The sequence below is a fragment of the Cyclopterus lumpus genome, chromosome 8 (assembly GCF_009769545.1).
Source record: "Cyclopterus lumpus isolate fCycLum1 chromosome 8, fCycLum1.pri, whole genome shotgun sequence".
NCBI lineage: Eukaryota > Metazoa > Chordata > Actinopteri > Perciformes > Cyclopteridae > Cyclopterus > Cyclopterus lumpus.
Window position 1 is genome coordinate 2053643 of NC_046973.1, and position 16832 is coordinate 2070474.

The 16832-nt window shown below is 44.0% G+C and overlaps 1 protein-coding gene across 1 annotated transcript in view; it reads right to left on the bottom strand.

The window, feature by feature from the left end:
* Window positions 1–4809, bottom strand: part of LOC117735539 (glutamate receptor ionotropic, NMDA 2C-like) — a 43822-nt gene extending 39013 nt beyond the window's left edge. The window contains 1 exon segment of the mRNA XM_034540209.1: window positions 4366–4809. Within this exon segment, the coding sequence (XP_034396100.1) occupies window positions 4366–4809 (444 nt within the window).
* Window positions 4810–16832: the final 12023 nt, after the last annotated feature.

Here is a 16832-nt window from a genome sequence, read left to right on the forward strand (position 1 = left end):
CCAAATGGTTTAAGATGTCTGAATCTGTCCACATGTTCACGGCAGAGCCGAGAAGACGCATTTATGAATCCTTGTTGTAAATATTATGGCTTGTTTGGTTGGATCTCTGTGCCATGTTTTAACTTTTAAAGCAGGTGAAGGTCCAGCTTTTCTTCGGTCGTTTCTGTCAGCCGTGATGATCGCTATTGATTCAATAGTGAAGAATGTAGCTTTGATTTATTGTCCGTCTGACATCTGGCTGCTGCAGCTGCTAACTCTACAGATGCATTAATAATACATAATGGTCCCAGTCGAGTAAACGTTGCTTAATACTTCACGTCTTCATCTTCTGATCGTTTCCTTTCTCGTCCTCTTTGGGATAGAAAAGAAACAGGAAGCTGCTGCCGATCAACAGACTAAAATGTCCCGAGGACAGGAATCAGTTCATCACCTAATTTTATGCTGTCGCTTTCAGAAAGATCAAACCCCCTCGGTTCTCAGCGAGACGAATGCAAGACGAAGGAGCTCCGTTGCCTCGTTGACTACCTTTGACAGCTTCCCATGAATCAATTGTTCAGAAGACGACTCAAAGAGGGTTGGATCGAGCTCATCACAGTGTACCTGGTACGTAGAGACCTGTCGTGTACATTCACAGCAATATGAACAAAAGAATAAATAGGGGACTTTCTAAAAGAAAAGGGTTGCAAATCACAAGTTTCATCGCGATCTGATAATATCTACATAAATAAATGTGACATAGAACTACCGTGGGATTTTTCAAAGGAAAGATTTCTCTTAAATTTGAAGATACGTGTCGATGTTTTTCAGACAAAATATGCAAAACCACGTATGGAAAATTGACTGCACGGGGACCCAAGATCAAGATAAATTGTTATTTGCCTAAAAAATATCAAATTATCAGGCGAGGCGGGGAGGCGTTGGTGTCAATCAGAGGTTCCTCAGTGGGGAGAGAGAGAATACGGTGGGTTTCCAACTGGGACCGTTCGTATTAATAATGCATGCGCTCGCTGTTCTGTGAGGCGCAGCATATATTAACGGTCTGCACGTTCGTCACCGGCTAATTACTGATGAGGAGCATTCACTCATTTTAACAGTTGCAAGCCTTTTTGTCATTCACCCTTATTTCTTATTACATGTGTTTACTTTTGTAATTCATTATGATTGAGTTGTAAATGAGAAGCAGGAGGTATCAACCGCTGAGTGACACGTCTGTGATTTCTAAGACAAAGTGTGAATTAAGTCTTACTACTGTCTCCTTGTTTCTCACCAAATAGAAAATGGTCCTAAAGATAGCTATAATCTAGTTGTACACGCATAGCTTAAAGTGTATTAAAGTTGTTAAAGTTGTTCCCACATCCCATAATCGTTTAAATCCCCCCATCTTTAAATCTGTAGACCCAAAAAATCATTCTAAATTTGTGGCTGTTGTTAAGACAATCTAATTTCTCCCAACTGTTTATGCTAAATGTAGTTTTATTGGAAGCTTTTGCTTGGCCTCAATGAACTGCTGTACAAATGGCTCTCAAATTAAATTACAAATGGGAACAATTTGTAAAATACGTGAGTGGACATCTGATCCTTGTGGCGTCCCACTGGGGTCTATTCTGGGACCCCTTCGTTTTTTTCTCCTACACTTTCCGAATCAAACAACCTTTCTCGGCGGTCCTCTATTTGTGCTACATCTTCCAAGTACAACATGTAGCATTTGATCAATGTTATTGTTAATAGTTTCATTATTCTATAATGTGCAAAGTTTAACCTGGCCCTTAATATTTCAAATCGTCAAAAGCTTGTCGCAGGGCTTCAAACTGTATATTTTGTTCTCCACGCGATGTTGTTTCGTGACGTCGAGCTCGGTGTCGTCTCCTGCAAAAGGCACTTAAATGTCACCGCAAGAAAAAAAAGCCATTCTGAAAGGATTACAGTTGGTCTCTGTGGCGGGGGCCCATTGTGGTGGCTGATCGGGCTCCTACGGACGGATCATCGCCGCTAAACCTTCCAGCTTCAGCTGGAGAAGCAGTTTAATATCTGGTGTTGTTGTGCTCTCCTGAGAGGTCCAGTATTTGCATGCGGTTCTAATACAGCGCCGATCATGACGTAACAGTCTTTTTGGAGGTCTCACTGTATCCATGAGAACTTACGGGAATTTGGGAAAATCATGTTTTGTGTTCAAGTTCCCGAATTCCTTTCTTGCTTCAGGGACCTCAGTGCAACTGCAACGCATTCCTCTGAGCACATTGGTATTCCAGATACCTCTTACTCAATAAGTCAGTTATCGTGGCTGTCCTTCTATTTAACGCTGATGCGATTAGCACTAAAGTGACGATGTGTGGCCCTCTGTTTGATTATTTGACTGCTCCACAGAAAATAAACCTGGTCCTTGAATGGTTTCATTTTGTCGTAATCACCAGCGACTCCGCCGCAGGCCGTCTTTCAGCCCTATGATTGAATATCTAAAGTATCGACCGATGCGTTGACCTTCAGTGAAAGTGTGGAGCGCTCGACACCTGGCGACAAACGGGCGTAAACGACGTTATTAATTTGATTTGTTCCTCTGCCAGATGATTCACAGTAGGATCAACTCAAATCTAGAAAAAAGAGGCAGAACCCGGATCGTGTGCTTCTCACAATTAGCAAATACCCACAGAAGTACTTCACTTGTACATTGAGCTGTAGTTACCACTTAGATGCAAGTCATATTTATTAGTTTATAATATATGAAACCCAGTATTGTTAGAGATAAATTATTACAATATTAATATACATATAATATTAAAATGATCTCCACCTTGATCAGCATTACATTAAAGTTATGCTACATTTGAATGATACCTGGTGATAATTATTCAGAAATATGATGAAAATATTTTATTCTGCACAACGAGTACTTTTACTCTTGTTACTTGTATAGCACTGAAGTATATTTTGATAAAACTTAAACAATGTGAATGCAGGACTTTTACTATTTATGGAGTGTTTGACTTTGTGGCGGCTAGTGAACGATCCAGAAATGGGCCGATCCGATACTGATGCCAGATGCCGGGTCGACACCGACTCCAATACAGGAGCTCCATCCAATGTTTCGAGCAATTTCAATTCAATTCAGTTTATTTTGTGTAGCCCAATATCACAAATTACAAATTTGCCACAGAAGGCTTTATAATCTGTACACATACAGATCTGCAATGGCAGCCGCGTGAAAAATTATAACTCAACCAACTCAATCGAGCACCTCAAGAAGCATCATGCTGAAGAATTTGTAGATTTTTAAATATTAAAGATTTATTAAGATATTTTTGCAAAGTTGCTGGTGCAACATTTATTATTTTAATAATAAAGAACAATTCAGTCAATTTATTAATATTTGTTTTGGAAGACTTTTGCATATTAAAGACATTAAAGATTATCTTTAGATTTGTAATATTTCTAAAGATGTATTAAGATTTTTTGCTAAGTTGCTGGTCCACCATTTATTGTTTTAATAATACGAACATTTCAGTCAGTTGATATAAATTAATTTTTTGGAAGATTTTTAAATATTAATGATATTAAAGATTGTCTTTAGATTTATTTCGATCATTTATCGTTTTAATAATAACAAACAATTCAATTATTGCATATCTTTTTGTTTGAATTAAATCAGGAAATGTTACCCGATACGTAAAAGAATGATTCCGGTCTCGTCCGCTCAGTGAGGCCTACGGCTTATTGATTAAACACCGGCATCTGACCGGTATTCGGTATCGGCCGATACCCAAAGCCCAGGTTTGGCTATCGGGGGGGGGAAGTTGTACGGGTTTATCTCTATAAAGATACTCAATACTTCTTACATGAGACTACTCAAATCTAAGAGAGGGACCTACTCCTTAATGGCCGTGTGATTAAATAATGTTTATCATTATTACAACCTCCCTCCGCTGCCCCACATCCTCCCGCGTCTCCTAAAGCCCTGAAATGTATAACACTTACAAACCGGGATGACGGCGAGAACCGATGACAAGCCATCGGTTCGTCCTTGTTAACGCGCGTGAATCATGTAGCGTTTGATATTATGGAAAATGAGGCGCCGGTGGCATCTCCACTGCCGCTATTCAACGGCTGATTATCTGCATTCATCCTGTCATGTGTTCATTACTTTGTGCAGCTTCCAGCGCCTGTCTGTCTGTGAATGATATCTATGATGAATTGCCTGAAGGGTGAGCGAGGCTCCTCAGACTTGTAAGTGAGTTCATGCATGTGGTTGAAATCCATTAAAATCAATTAATATCGTTTGATATGTATTCTACGACCGTGGCCACCGTTAACGCCCGGACCAGACCTTCACTGGTCCTCTCCCCGCCATCCTGATTCGACCCCCACGCTGACCTTGTAGGGCAGGACCACCGCGGAGCCTCCGCTGATGCCCACGATGGGCACGGCCGTCTGGGTGGAAATGAAGTCCAGGATCTGCGCCACGGCCTCCGAGCCCACGTTGTCCTCGAACACCACGCCATGGACGCGGTTGGTGGAGAGCGTGTCGCAGATGCGGGTGAGCAGCGCCCGCGGGTTGGTGTTGTTGACCAGCACGGTGATGGGGTTCACCTCCAGGGGCAGGTCTATGAAGTTCTCCCGGCTCAGCCGCCCCTTGATCTCCGTCTGGTAGGCCGAGCCGCTGAACACCACCGCCACGTTCACGGAGGGCGTGGGGACGCCGAAGGGCCGGCCCCAACAGAAGGGGGCGGTGCAGGACAGCAGCAGCAGCAGCAGCGGCAGCGGCGGCGGCGGCGGCCACCACGGGGAGTCGCTCAAGCAGCCTAGACGAACGCCCATCTCAGTCACCTACTGCCTGGAGGAGGGGTCAGAGTGTGGGGGAGGGGTCAAGCAGAGGGATTGACATGTTAGATAGATACACGCGACCAGTTGCTGCATTTTCCATGAAATGTTGTGACAACACGCGGAAGACCGAGGCCTCCAAACTGCCTTTTGTTTGGAGTTGGCTTATTTTGATTTATGACATTTCAGCTTCATCTCGGCTCGGTGTGCCCCCCCCCCCCCGACCCCCGTGACTAAGACAGTGAAAGAGCCCATTAACGGAGCCCAGAGTAGTGTTTTTAGAGTGTGTCGGCGTGCGACATGAGGTTGTGAGCCAGGCTGTTGCGTCTTAGGGTGGCAGCTGCCACCACGCTGCTGTTGTATTCTGCGGTCCACCCAGACAGATGGTGTCCAGTGTTTAATGCAACAAATGGAGAACAAGAGGATTTATAATCCCCCCCCTGTCCCCCGTCTCTCATGACATTACTTTTGAAGCTGTTGCTTAATTTTCTTTCCAGCCGTCCGAAGCATTCAAACTTAATCTGCCAAAGTATGCATGCATGTGTTCGTCCATACGCTAATGGACTGACGTCTGTAGTCGCGTAAACTGTTTCAGATTTTGTTCCCGTTTTTTTCTAAACTTACATTTAACCTTTTAAAAACCAAACTATTTTTTTTAGGTTTCTGCTCGAAATAAATACCCAAACTAAAAAGAGTGTATCTCTGCAACCACAATGGCTATTTGAATAATGTTGGTGTTATAATAAAGGCAAACCATGTGTTCTTTTGTTCAGATGTGTAAATATTATTATATTTGTTACTGGTTAAGAGTAAATAAGATCAATCACAGCAAAAGTTGAATTTCCAGGTTCGCCTAGGAAACACTTTCAGGATGATTATCTCTTGGAAGGATGCAGAGCAGAGGCCTCAACTCACTCAGATCATAGAAACATATGGGACCAGTCTCTCTGCAAAGTTTGACTTTGAAAAAGTGAAGCAGAACAAAGTTAGAGAGGTTTTAGTACAGATTAATTAGGCAAAATCTGTGCAATTTGAATTTTCTCATGTAACAAACCATATATTTCACTTGAATATTACCCATGGTCTTCAATACATCCAAATACAGCAGTCTTTGTTGATTAGAAGAAGAAACATTATTTTTTTCAAAAAAAGGCCAAAGTTAAGCAGCATTTTCTGACTGTAAAGCACTAAAGCGATTTATGTTGCTGTGTTCTTTGGCTCATATCTCGGTGATGCTTTGGTGCAGAAGAATTTTGTAAAGATGTTTAGAATCTAAACATCGTCTTGCTTTTTGCTATCTGGCTTTTTCTGATAGCACCGAGCTACGGTTTGCTAGTTCCGAAAACGTGACTCCTGACAAAATATGATTATGATAATATAATAATTCTTTTAGTTGGTGTTTGAGTTGTGTTCAAATGGCTTACTGATTCTTGTAGCCAAAGTTCTCTTGTTTAGTTTGATGTACAACATCAATATATTTGCTCATGTTTATTGTAATGTTTTACACAATTTAACCATAATGTGTAAATTTCACCCCTAATTGGGGGGGGCACGGTTTTTAAAAGTCTATATTTACACAGCGATTGAAAGTCCCGAGTCAACTTTTTCCTCTGTGCGACATTGCGTCACTAATGGAGTGGATTGCAACCGGTAACTCTTGGCCAAACCCGAACCGCTTCGCTTGCTGCCCCTCTGGGACGGCACCAAGACGGAGAAACGCGGTGTCAGAGCGCCGCGGTGGCAGAGCGCCGCGGCGTGGACGCTCTGACGGTTCAACGTTCACGTCGTAGCCAGACGGCGGCGAGCGTCGAGCCGTCAGCCAGACTTAGGCTCTTTGTCTAATCCGTCCCCGTTGTGTTTGTGGCCCCCCGAGGGTTCGCCGCACATTGGTCCCCTGTCACGGAGATCTGATCCACCGCGTGATGGAATCCCAGTGGGGTGAATATATTGTAATCCCTCGGTAATCCCCGCCAGGCGTCACAGCCTTTCGGCTTGATTGCGGTGCGGAAACTTATCAAGCGGTTTGGAGACCGGCAACGAGGCCGCGCGTCGCAGTTTCTACTTCCTGTTTGAGCCGTGTGAGTTTCCCCTTTTTTTCAGAAAAGATTGTAAACAGGCAGATAAACGGTGGAGACGAGGAGCTTTTGGTGCGTCTCTAGAATAGTTTTCGTGGGATTTGCTTTTCCAGTCCTGGAGCTGTACACCCTATGTCCTACATGTAACTCTCATAGATAGGAGGTGCCGGCTCATAAATCACATTATAAACCAGTTAGTCCTCATCCGTGCAGAGGGTATCGTCACATTCCTCGGGACAGTTTAGGGTTAATGCCTTTGACGGGCGAGCGACGTACGTGGTCGAAATGCTGAAGAGCGTCCGACCTCCCCGTGTTTTTTAATCAAGGCAAAGGGGGAAAACAGCTGAGCCAGAAATATGAAGGTCGAATCTCGGAGGCGGTGGATGTAGGATTAATGCAAACGGAAAATGAGTCATCGATAACTTTGTGACAAGGCTTTGTCTCGTCAAGAGAATAACAACACCTGCTTTGGCGAAGAGGAACCTCCAATACAAAGGATTTAAAGGGGATCGTATGGATGCAAAGTAATGTTCTTCTGTGGATCTAGAAGAATCTATATATCAGATCATCAGCTCTATTTAGAATATCTTCACAGACCTTTCTGTCGGGGAACTGCAGCTCTCTCCAAAGACGCCAGCCTCCCTTGACACAAAACGGTACTTTTAGCTCTCTGAACACCGGAGCTGCTTCCTCCATCAGCTAGTTTGTGAAAATGTTTTGTTCCGTTGTCTTAACGGATCACAAAACTCATGGTTTCACAGATCAGATCCGCGCAAAATAGAAAAAAATTTAACTTTTGGAGAGATTTTTTTTTGCCTCAGATACCATTTGCCGATAATCGATTGATCCATAAAGCCGATGCACCTTGTTTTTGTTGTTTTGTTATAGCAGCTGAATTATCCAGACTTGTTTGCCACCATCCCAAAAAACAATTTCTACAGCTCTGAAGTCATAATGTCATAGTTTTTGTTGCAAAAGCACTAGTCCTGCGTCTTTGAAGAGACCGTATGGATAACGGCTTCAGTTCCCCGTCACAAAGGTCTGTGTGACAACGAGGTAAAACAATGAAAATATTCTAAATATAGAGTTCACTTAAGCCGATCCACTGACTGATGAACGCTGCTTTGCTCCCGTGATGGCTCCGCCCTCTACTGTGGTCATAATACAGTAACACGCGGACTATGGAGAAGTACCTCGTACAACCCCCCACTTAAAGAAAAGTACTAATCCTAACCGTCCCTTTGATATTTGGGCTGAGCTTTATGACGCAGCTGAATTACAGATTGATCCCGTAGATTTTCTAGCCTCTGACCCCTGAAACTGAAAGTCAGCAAAACCTTTAAAACTGCAGCGAAAACATAAAGAGGCTTTTCATCATCCGATACAATGTGTGTGTGTGTGTGTATGTGTGTATGTGTGTCCTGATTGGATCGTGCATGAGTCATTCTGTACATAATATCAATTCAAGACACACTTCATGATCGAATAACGAGAGTTGTAAATACATTTTTGCAGCCGTTCATACGTTCACTCATTGCAGCCGCGGACTTCTCAGCTTTCTTTGTTGTTTTTCTTTCTAGGCCACTTCAGAGCTCTTTTCCCTCTCTGTGTGTGATGAGGTGGAGTTAATGGATATGAGTAAAATATCTGCAATGCTCATACATCACAAAGCTTGTTTGGCGGTTGCTCTGTTCACAGATAATGGTGCAATCGTTAGATCATTTCCAGAGTTATTATCAAGTGCCTTAATCACAGAGGTGAACACCTATAAGTGTCTATTCCCCACAGATATTTAAATGTAAAGATGCATTTTTTAACATCTGGCTGGAAAGCGTCTCAGACCGCCTCCTGAGCGATCGGGAGAAAAATCCATCTGAAATCTCTTATGCAAGCATTTGCACTTGAATTGAGCTCCTATATATTAAAGTAGCTTTGTGTATTTAAAGCATTAGTGTGTTTGCTCTGGGACGCTCCCATGGGAATGTTTAAAAACTGCAAAGAAAACACACAACGGGCCAAAATGCAGGAACCTCTCTTAGGAACAGATTTATTCTGCAGCTGCTCGTAGGGTTGATGGAGGAAAACTTAATTCTCATATTTTTTTTATTTGGTTTATGTACAGACACAATTTACGAGCGGTCCACACCGGTCGTGGGAGGGAGGCGCGTGACGTTAGTTTGCTGTTATCCAAACTAACGTTTATCCCGATTGTGTATTTTATCCCTTTGAAGCCAAGTTGATTTTAAAAAATCCTATATTTGATGAATTACTCGATATTATCCCTGTTTAACGCTGCAATTAGAGTTACATTACATTACATTACATGTCATTTAGCTGACGCTTTTATCCAAAGCGACTTACAATCATAGTGAGTTGAAATAAATTCAAAATGTATTGATATAACCCAACGATATCACCATTCATTTAAATGTTCTATTTATGCAGGACACTAATGCTTACATAGTATTATTGGTGGGGAATATGCAACATTATAATCCATTCATTTACGTTTTTTGTGACTTTCTTTGGTGCTTTTAGTGCACGCCGCTCTACAACACCGACCTCATACGGCGATCACAGCTGATAACGCCGTCCACCCATCCTCCGATTCCTCTTCAGGTAAACACTGGTTAGCTATGAGCTCACCTTCGCCATGTTGAGAGCCGTTGAGAGGCAATCGAAATGCTCCCAATCTTGCACCTTTAAACTTATAATGAAGTGCCATTTCAGATGATAGTTGGTAGTTTTCCAGGTTGCATTCAGCCAACAAATCCTGCTCAAACACGGTCCACACTACAACGGACTACAAATGGAAACCATCACCCTTCCAACGCCAAATTAACCCATTATTTGGGTTATTTCTAGCGATCGTGGCCTGAGGAGAGAAGATTTGACAGATTTGGAGGTCAGTCCCCACAAATGTCACTGCAAAGATGTGTCCCCGCAACGTGATTTAAACAAACACACACACACACACACACACACACACACACACACACCACACTGCGCAGTCCTGGCTCCCAATGGCAAATGATTTAGGCTGAAGGTTGTTTTTTAACCTTCTCGTTTGGCTCGCATGCAAAAAAGTGAGAACATATAAAAGTAACTAAAGAAAAGAGCACGCGTCACAATATTTTCAAACCACTTTGCTATTGGCTGTTCCCCGCTGATGTCTGCAATGTGAGACCAATCTAATAAAACATAAGACAAACCCCCCGTGGTGGTTCCTCCCTGTTCTAGTAACGCCCAGACCTTCTGTAAAGTAAAGACTTTGCTTTTGAACCTGACTACCTCGTCTCGAGTCTGCCTTTGAGTCCTGCCCCCCGTGGCTCCCAGCCTTTCTAACAGTTCTCTGTCTTCACGGTTGTTGGACTCTCAAACGTTTAAAAAGTGCTTATCCCCCTCTAGTGGGAGACTTTTCCTCTTCGCTGCCATTCAAGAAGTGCATTATTAAAAAGGTCCTTTCTCACACTATCACATGATTTCCTTTTCTTTGTGGTTTACCCCGCGGTGCCTTTCACACCCGCACTCACACCGGGGCGTGAGCCGGCAGTAATGCAAATGGTAACATCTGCATGTTAAGCCTGCACACGTGTCATCTCTCTCGTGTGTTGAGAATATTGTTGATAAGGTGAATAGAATTTTTTTTTCTGCTCACGTTGACACTTCCTGCTCAATATGCATGAGGCTTCGCAGGCTCAGTGATGAGACTACGAGAAGGATTTGATGCACACGTGGTACGTATATATATTGTATTCTCACATATTAGGCTTTCTGCATCGAATAATTTACCTCATTTATTTCAGTCTTTTTGTCCACCGTGGTTAGCTCATTCCAACAGATTTTTTATTTGCTGTAACAGCTGGAATTTCCCCACGATGCAATCCTCCAGTCTCATCTTAAACCTGTAAGTCTGAGAGTTGAGGTCTCTCCGCCGGCGCTGCTTAATGATGTGCTTTTTGCATGACGCCTCTGCTGCAGCCGTTTCCTTTTCCGCGGACGCCATCAGTTTAAACCGACCGTCCAAACGGCGGCGTCTTCCGAGGACAATGTTGCGTCGCGCTCCTCGAGCCGTTCGGTCATCCGTGACCTTTATTGACCTCTATCGGAAAGCTGATGCAAAACCTTTCCATAAACCAACCTACCGCCTCAACATATAGCTGCCATCCGGCTATAATGCTCTGTAGTTGTAAAAAAAAAGGAAAGAAGCAAAGTCACAAGAGAAGAGATATATAAATAAGTGAGGCAGCTAATTAGGGCAAAGAACCAACAGGGACCTCCATCTGCTGCCTCATCATACATATGGTTCCATGATAATGCTTTATCAATATTAGCTTGACTTGAGAATTGAAGCGTGTTGTGGCTGCAAACACTGTCTTCTGCTTCATGGCCGTCTTCCGCAGAAAAACCACATCACTTATTAGTAATAAACTGCCCCCCCCAAAGAAAAGAAACCCCAAAAAATGAAGGTTCTCCAGAGGCCTCGTGAATTAGGACCCTTGTCTAGTTTTACAGCCAAAAACTTCACAGAGAAGCAGTTAATGTGGATGGTCACTGGTTATTTTCTGCCTCCTATCAACCGTCAGCTGATCGTCTTTCTCGAACCCCGGAGTTTGTTTTGTGCCTGTTTTCGGACTCTGAGTTGTGAGTTCATCCTCCATTAAATCGTTCTACGTTTAGAACTCCTGCATGCCTAGTCGGCTTTTTGGGTCCTTCTCCTGTTGTCCTGCAGTTCTTTGGGACAGTTCAGGGTTTTAGGAGGCTGTCATTTATCCCAGCATGCATTGGGATTGAGACTAATTGGGCTTAACCCTAAAAAACAAGTTTTCAAAAAAACAAACAGGTTGATTTATTGATTTACAAAAGGTAATTTTGTTTACCTTTTTTAATAATGAAATGTGTACGATGTACATGCTTTGCAGTATAATTCATATTATGCCTCCCAACACTTCACACATTTCCTTTTTTTTCAGGCAGACTCAATGTTTGATTGGCTGCTATTCATATTTTACCATCCCCCATTTTCCATAAATTGTGGTTTAACTGTTTGTTTTAATAGTTAAATGCAACACAAACAACAGCCTGTAATGAGAATACGGTAAGATTCATAAATGTGGGATTCATTGTGGGACTACATTAAAATGACTATTATTTTAAATCAGTTTACCTAATAAATGAGTAAGTTACCCCTGAATTAGAGTCAATGCTTCTGTGCTTCGTGGATATTTGGCCTCCACTCATTCATCACCACATGAAGACAACGGTCACGTCTCTCTCTGCTTCCACCTGTATGAATACGTTTAGCTCGGCTCTGATGGAAGAACAGAATGAAATACAGCCATGCTAATCTCCTTAAATCCACAGCCATTTAACTAATCTGTAGATCCATCAGCTGAATAAGTACAGTGACAGCAGAGAAATACCCACAGTTTGACATAGTTGGCGTGCGTCCACAGGTTTTGAGTCAAATGTCAAATCATAAAGTATTTTTTGAGCTGCAGTTCTCCCAAAAGCTTCTCTCAACTCGTGTGAATCCTCTTCCTGTAGCTCGTGACTCATCTCCAATGAAGCAAAAACAATATCCGGAGCCAGAATCATGGCCTCTGACCCCCCTTGCCCCTCCTGCAGGTCCCGACTGATCGTTTGTGGAATCCAGATCATCAATTATATATAAAACCACGCCCCTTGCTATCCTCACCTGATCTTCGGACATTTGTCCAGAAGGCAAAAGCCACGAGACAAATTGAAACCGCCAAATGGCGTCCTCGGGCGTGTGTAATGTCTCCGTGAATGCCTTGGCTGCTCCTCTAGAACAGTTCGTAACATTAGTCACAGGCCCGTTGGCTTTGGTTAGAAGTCTATTCAAACACGTTAGAGACAATGACGGGTCTTTATATTCATGAGTCTGGCTCGGCTCCACGTGGCCCGGTGCTGAGTAATGGACATGGAGTTAATTAACAGGGAGTTAATAGATGGTTCTGGCTCGGTATAGTCCGGATAACAAACATGAGAATCCAGAGCTAACAACGGCCAAACACGAGAACCAAAAGCAGGTACAATGCTGTGGCTTTTCCATTTGTGGCCGTCGGTCGGCAGTGTCTGTTCAAGGTCAGTCCGAGGACAATTATTTCAGTTCAACACCTAAAATAGGAGGGTGATAATCCAGATAAAGGTTGTCCGGTCCTTTAAACCTTGACTTGCCGTCTATCGCCACAAAAAGAGCAACAGTTGTACATCATGCAGCCTGCGTCTCAAATGCATGACTGAATAAAAGCCAGATGAACCTTCTCCCATAGGCACAACTGTGAGGAGACAGAAGCCGGGTTTAAGGTGAGTTAGGTTTAAGCTACACAACTTCTGAGTTAGGTTTAAGCTTCACAACTTCTGAGTTAGGTTTAAGCTACACAACCTCTGAGTTAGGTTTAAGCTTCACAACTTCTGAGTTAGGTTTAAGCTACACAACTTCTGAGTTAGGTTTAAGCTACACGACCTCTGAGTTAGGTTTAAGCTACACAACCTCTGAGTTAGGTTTAAGCTTCACAACTTCTGAGTTAGGTTTAAGCTACACGACCTCTGAGTTAGGTTTAAGCTACACAACCTCTGAGTTAGGTTTAAGCTTCACAACTTCTGAGTTAGGTTTAAGCTACACGACCTCTGAGTTAGGTTTAAGCTACACAACCTCTGAGTTAGGTTTAAGCTACACAACCTCTGAGTTAGGTTTAAGCTACACAACCTCTGAGTTAGGTTTAAGCTACACAACCTCTGAGTTAGGTTTAAGCTACACAACTTCTGAGTTAGGTTTAAGCTACACAACTTCTGAGTTAGGTTTAGGAATAACTGGTTTTGTTTAAAGCAACTACTGATGTCCCGTTACTGAAGTACTAAACATAGATGACAAACACGTCAACGATGACTTCTCATTTGAGGATCGAATTGAATCTTATGCTGTTTGTTAGACACCCCCCCCCCCCCCCCCCTCTCCCTCCGCCTCCACCCGCCCTGTGGGGGTTTCAGGTGATAGCGTATAAAAAATAAATAAAAATATGTTGCTAAGAATGCTGGATGAGGGCCTACTAGCAAGGTGGTAATTCTAGTTTACACTGTCGTAGTTAATGTGATACTTGTAATACGGGGAATAAAATATATCTATCTATCTATATATAGATATATATATATATATATATCTATAATGATATTCAGCCGTCCTGTGAACCTCCCGTGAGTTAAGGTTCATCTTGACTTCCAGCATGCGGCGCCGCAGCAGGAGCTCATGTGGCTCTGAGGCAGCGGGGTGGAAAGTGAGACTGCGGTGAGAGCGTGAAGCGGTGGCCGGGCATGTTGTCGCCCGCCAGCCAAAACTTCACACCGATCGCATTTCTTCTGATTTTTGGAACAAAACATCTTCGGTTCCACCCCATTTTTTTCTAAAGGTCGAGATGTGGAGATTCTTAATTCCCTTGAATTAAAAGTCTTGAGAAAGTCTGTTGAGCTCTCGACTCTTTATGGTGTGGTTTTCTCTACCATGGCCGTGTGATAAATGTCACATATATATATATATTAAAAAAAAGAAAGTTTAAAGTATAATGGTGTACAGAGTCCTGCAGTGCTTTACTAGCGACGTTCTCAGAGAGAAGGAGAGTTCTCACGTGATTTACGCCGACCTCCGACACTCGGATTCACTCCGTGATAGTGGTTTCTGTCACCCGAGCGCCTCGCCTTCCCTTCTGGCCGTGACACATTTAAGACATGCATGCCTCCACATTACCTTCACACAACATGCAGTTAATCTGCCAGCCCGTGCAGGTGAAAGCCTCATGAATCTGATCTTTACTGCACAACGTCTTGTACATTTTCAACAGGAATCAATCCGAGGGTTCCTCCAGGCTTTTTGCCGGTGTGCGTCTCTTCGTGTGCATTTAAAGGATTTAATATTCAGGAGAGAAGCGGAGCCGAACTGAGCGGTTGGATTTGTTTCCGACTGTGTCATCGCGTTCAGCAGGTTTTATTTGAACGCCGCGCAGATGGAGAGCCGTGTCGTTTGAGCTTTATTGGGGTTCTGACTTTGGAAAGACCCACCGGGCGGCGAGGGCGTACGGACCGTAGCGTACGACCGTAGCGTACGACCGTAGCGTACGACCGTAAGCGTACGCACCGTAAGCCGTACTAGCGTAGCGTAGGAATTGTAGCGTACGAGCGTAGTGTAAGGAATTGTAGCGTACGACGTACGACGCGTAGCGTGCGACCGTAGCGTGCGACCGTAGCGTGCGACCGTAGCGTGCGACCGTAGCGTGCGGCCGTAGCGTGCGGCCGTAGCGTGCGACCGTAACGTACGACCGTAACGTACGACCGTAACGTACGACCGTAGTGTAGCGTGCGACCGTAGCGTAGCGTACGACCGTAGCGTAGCGTACGACCGTAGCGTACGACCGTAGCGTACGACCGTAGCGTACGACCGTAGCGTACGACCGTAGCAATCAAAACAAGTCTGATTGTTTTCTTTTTTGTAGAAAGCTGTAAAATTAATCGACACACTTCCCCGTTTGTGTACATCCGAGGACACTCGTCATGGGACAGATGTTTTGGTTTAACCCCCCCCCCCCCCCCCCCCCCCCCCCCCCCCCTCCTCTCTTTGCTTGATCACATTTAGAGATCGAACAGATTGCGAGTGTTTCTGGGGAGGGCAATAACGTTAGCGAGGCTGCAGATTACCGCGGTGTTGCAAGTGTAATCCGGTTTGTCCGTAATACATGGGCCCGTGTTTACCTGAGGCTTAAAGGGCCTCGCCGCGGTGTCGTGATATTAATATTCCTACTCTGACCCCGCCGGCCCACCCGGACATTAACCCCCCGCAGGTGACTCGTGGTGGAGGAGCTTCTTCCTTCCTACGCTCGGCCTCATGCGCGTCCGTATGTGGTGCAGGGATCAGTGTAAGACCCTGGTTAAGCTGAGACCGTGCAGAACAAGACCCCCCCCGCCCCCCATCACCACCGGTCCAGCTGTCATCAGCTTGCTCTCCAAGTTGACTGGAGGCTGCCCACACATACAGCTGATCTCTGACATACACACACATGTGCACACACTCTAATCCACATATGAGCATACCACTTTGTTTTTAATCTATCCTGTGTGTGTGTGTGTGTGTGTGTGTGTGTGTGTGTGTGTGTGTGTGTGTTCTCCTGTCCATACTACATATTTTAAAGCATGTAAAATATAAACCAGACTACAATCACTTTAAAGGGCTGGCTCACCCCCGAAATAACTGATGACGGATGAAAGCGGTTCGACCGCGGAAAATATGTCTTAATGTTTGTCCACAAAATATTTCAATTAAATTCAAAGATCTTCATCTCGGAGTGAAGATGTCGCGCCTCTTTAAAGCTGCACTCGTCCATCACAACAGATGCAGATGTTACTTCTTCACCGGAAAGACGATGAAAACAACAACAACAACAACAACGCTCAGGAGCTGCAGACGTTAAGACCGAGTGGTTTTAAATGTTTGGGCAATAATTGCAATTTATGATATTATCGAATAAATATGGCTTATCGAACGTGTGACACGGGACGCCAGAATGAACCTCAACGCCCCGTGTCACCCCGACTTCATTTGTCCAGAATCGTCACGCAAAGTCAAACTGCTCTTTCTGTTGGGACGCCCCCCTCTGCCACACACACACACACATACACACACAGACACACACACACAGACACACACACAGACACACACATACCGTCACTTTGGAGGCTTTATTTTTCTAAGGTTATCGTTGTCATCATCCTTCATGGAGACGCTCCCCCGCCGTGTCAGTGCTAGGGGCTAATTGTGAAGAATTAAGCAGCGCACGCACAGACACAGACACACACACACACACACAGACACACACACACACACACACACACATATACACACACATATACACAAGCATCTTTGAATAGAAAACAATT